The sequence below is a fragment of the Austrofundulus limnaeus genome, unplaced genomic scaffold, assembly GCF_001266775.1.
Source record: "Austrofundulus limnaeus strain Quisiro unplaced genomic scaffold, Austrofundulus_limnaeus-1.0 Scaffold12, whole genome shotgun sequence".
Lineage (NCBI taxonomy): Eukaryota > Metazoa > Chordata > Actinopteri > Cyprinodontiformes > Rivulidae > Austrofundulus > Austrofundulus limnaeus.
Window position 1 is genome coordinate 2,290,039 of NW_013952414.1, and position 2,109 is coordinate 2,292,147.

Genomic DNA, 2,109 nt, shown 5'->3' on the forward strand with positions numbered 1-2,109 from the left:
GTATATATATAAACTACCATAAAAATCAGAAAAACTATGATTTCTTAAAAATGCATGAATGAGTCAAAGCAACACTCTGGTATGTTTTTGATGAGGGAATGACATTGTAACATGATAAAAAGCTAAAAAAAAAAGGAGATATAACCTAATTTCCCCCTTTAAATATGTAAATATGTCCTTTCGGTAGGGTTCTCCTCTCTGCACGATGAAAAACGATGTCTGGATGCAGGAAAATTAGGAATACGGAAAGTGAGTCAAAGACGCTCCTAAAACAAGGTAGAAGGTTGCAAAAATGTGCAAAACTGCCAGTAGAGCATTCCTGGGGCTTTCCAACATTATATGTGTTTAATGACATAATTACTGTAAAGAAACACAGAGACACTCAGAGGTTTGGTAGAACATAGAGGCTTATTTGTTAAATAGCTGATGTCATGAGTTGTTGCACATCAACAGTGTTTCAGCTGCAGTGTAGGGGACTTTCATRTTTCTGGTCATCATACGGAGCTATTTATGTCATTGCACACTTTAGGAACCAGCACACGGGATTTGTTCTGAATTGATATGGTGATCTAACATGTTCTCCACCCATGCACATGAGATAACAGAGGAAAATTTACAGTTAGTGTTTTTGAAGTGGCCATCAGAATAAAGGCGTGTTTAATACCTTTGAGCATCTTCACGGCCACCGTCCTGCAGCTGGAACCGTTGCTGATACCGAACGCCGCCGCCTGCATCACTTTACCAAAAGCTCCACGACCGAGAAGTTTCCCTGTAAGACAGAGAGCGTGTGAGAGTGGGAACGGCACGGAAACAAGAGGTGCGTCGATTAATTATGATTCACATCCATTCCAGATGGGAGCAGCTGATAGCGCAGGACTTTCAGACTTCATCACTTGTCCATCTAAGTGAATCCCGCCCAGATGATAGTGGGAGCTGATTGCTTCCAGTAAACACGACTTAAATACACCCCAGCTGATTAGCTCAACAGCAGACAACACAGACACAAAGTCTGATTAATGGAATGAGAGTCACTCCCAATAATAATCAGATAAGACCTATGAGAAAATCCTTCTATCAGTAATGTGATCTTAAACACCTTCCTCCTCCGTCCTCTACTGAAATCTAAAAATCTTAGCTCACAACAACCATAAAACACATAGAAATGTATTATTTTTATGACTTAAAGAATCATACCTAGTTTCAGGCGTTCCCGAGGGAACTCCCACTGGTTGGGGTCATACTGCAGTCGCTCACACTGCTCCTCGATTGGCCCCTCTCCTGTGTCCAGAATGATTGACAGGTACTCCGGTTTGGAGWTGGAAACGTTGGACTTTGTGGGGAGGAAACAGAAAGTATTGTAASAATCAGATGGACACAAAACACATCAAAATCTAATTTGAAATCAAGGAGGAGGCTGCTGCAAAAACTTCTTTCTYTTTGCAGGAGTTTAACATCATCAATTATCATGTGATCACTGGGAAACTGAAACGAGAAAAGGCTCGTCTGGACAGGCATTGATAATTAGCTTAGGATGTATGAGAGAAGCTAATGCTAAACCTCTGTCCATATATAAATAAAAAATAAATATATATAAATTCAGCAGAGACATTTGCTTTTGCAGATATTATAAATTTTCTTATGTATGTTTAATTAATAGAGGCTGCTAATTAAATTCTTTAGGTTTGACACCATATTGGCTYAGATTCTGTTAAATAAACATCACTGCGAGTATAGTACTATATATCATGTTATGTTGTGTACTACTTTAAAGAGCTTTCAAGATGGTCAAATGATTTTTATTAAGCCGTGATACACAAACCCCTTAATTGTTACCATAAACGCATTCACAAAAATGGTGGTTTTAAATGATTAAAAGCAGCAGAAATTATGATGCAATGTAGTGTCCAGTGATGACATCATGTTATTTTGTTCTTGTTTTTAATTTGTTTTTGGTTTTCTTCTCTCAAGAATGGAAATTGTTCAAGTTTAAGTTGTTGTTTGTTAGAAGTTGCTTTTTTAAGAAGGGGTAGATATTAAAATATTTTTTCTTTTTTTTCCTATACCTGTAAGAAAATTCATGTTCAATAAACTGAAGTCGATATTAAAACC

General features: G+C 37.5%; 1 protein-coding gene across 1 annotated transcript in view; it reads right to left on the reverse strand.

The window, feature by feature from the left end:
- flt1 (fms related receptor tyrosine kinase 1) overlaps positions 1–2,109 on the reverse strand; it is a gene marked incomplete in the record, with an annotated part of 38,233 nt that overhangs the window by 7,333 nt on the left and 28,791 nt on the right. Inside the window, 1 exon segment of the mRNA XM_014002255.1 lies at positions 665–769. Coding sequence (XP_013857709.1) covers positions 665–769 — 105 coding nt within the window.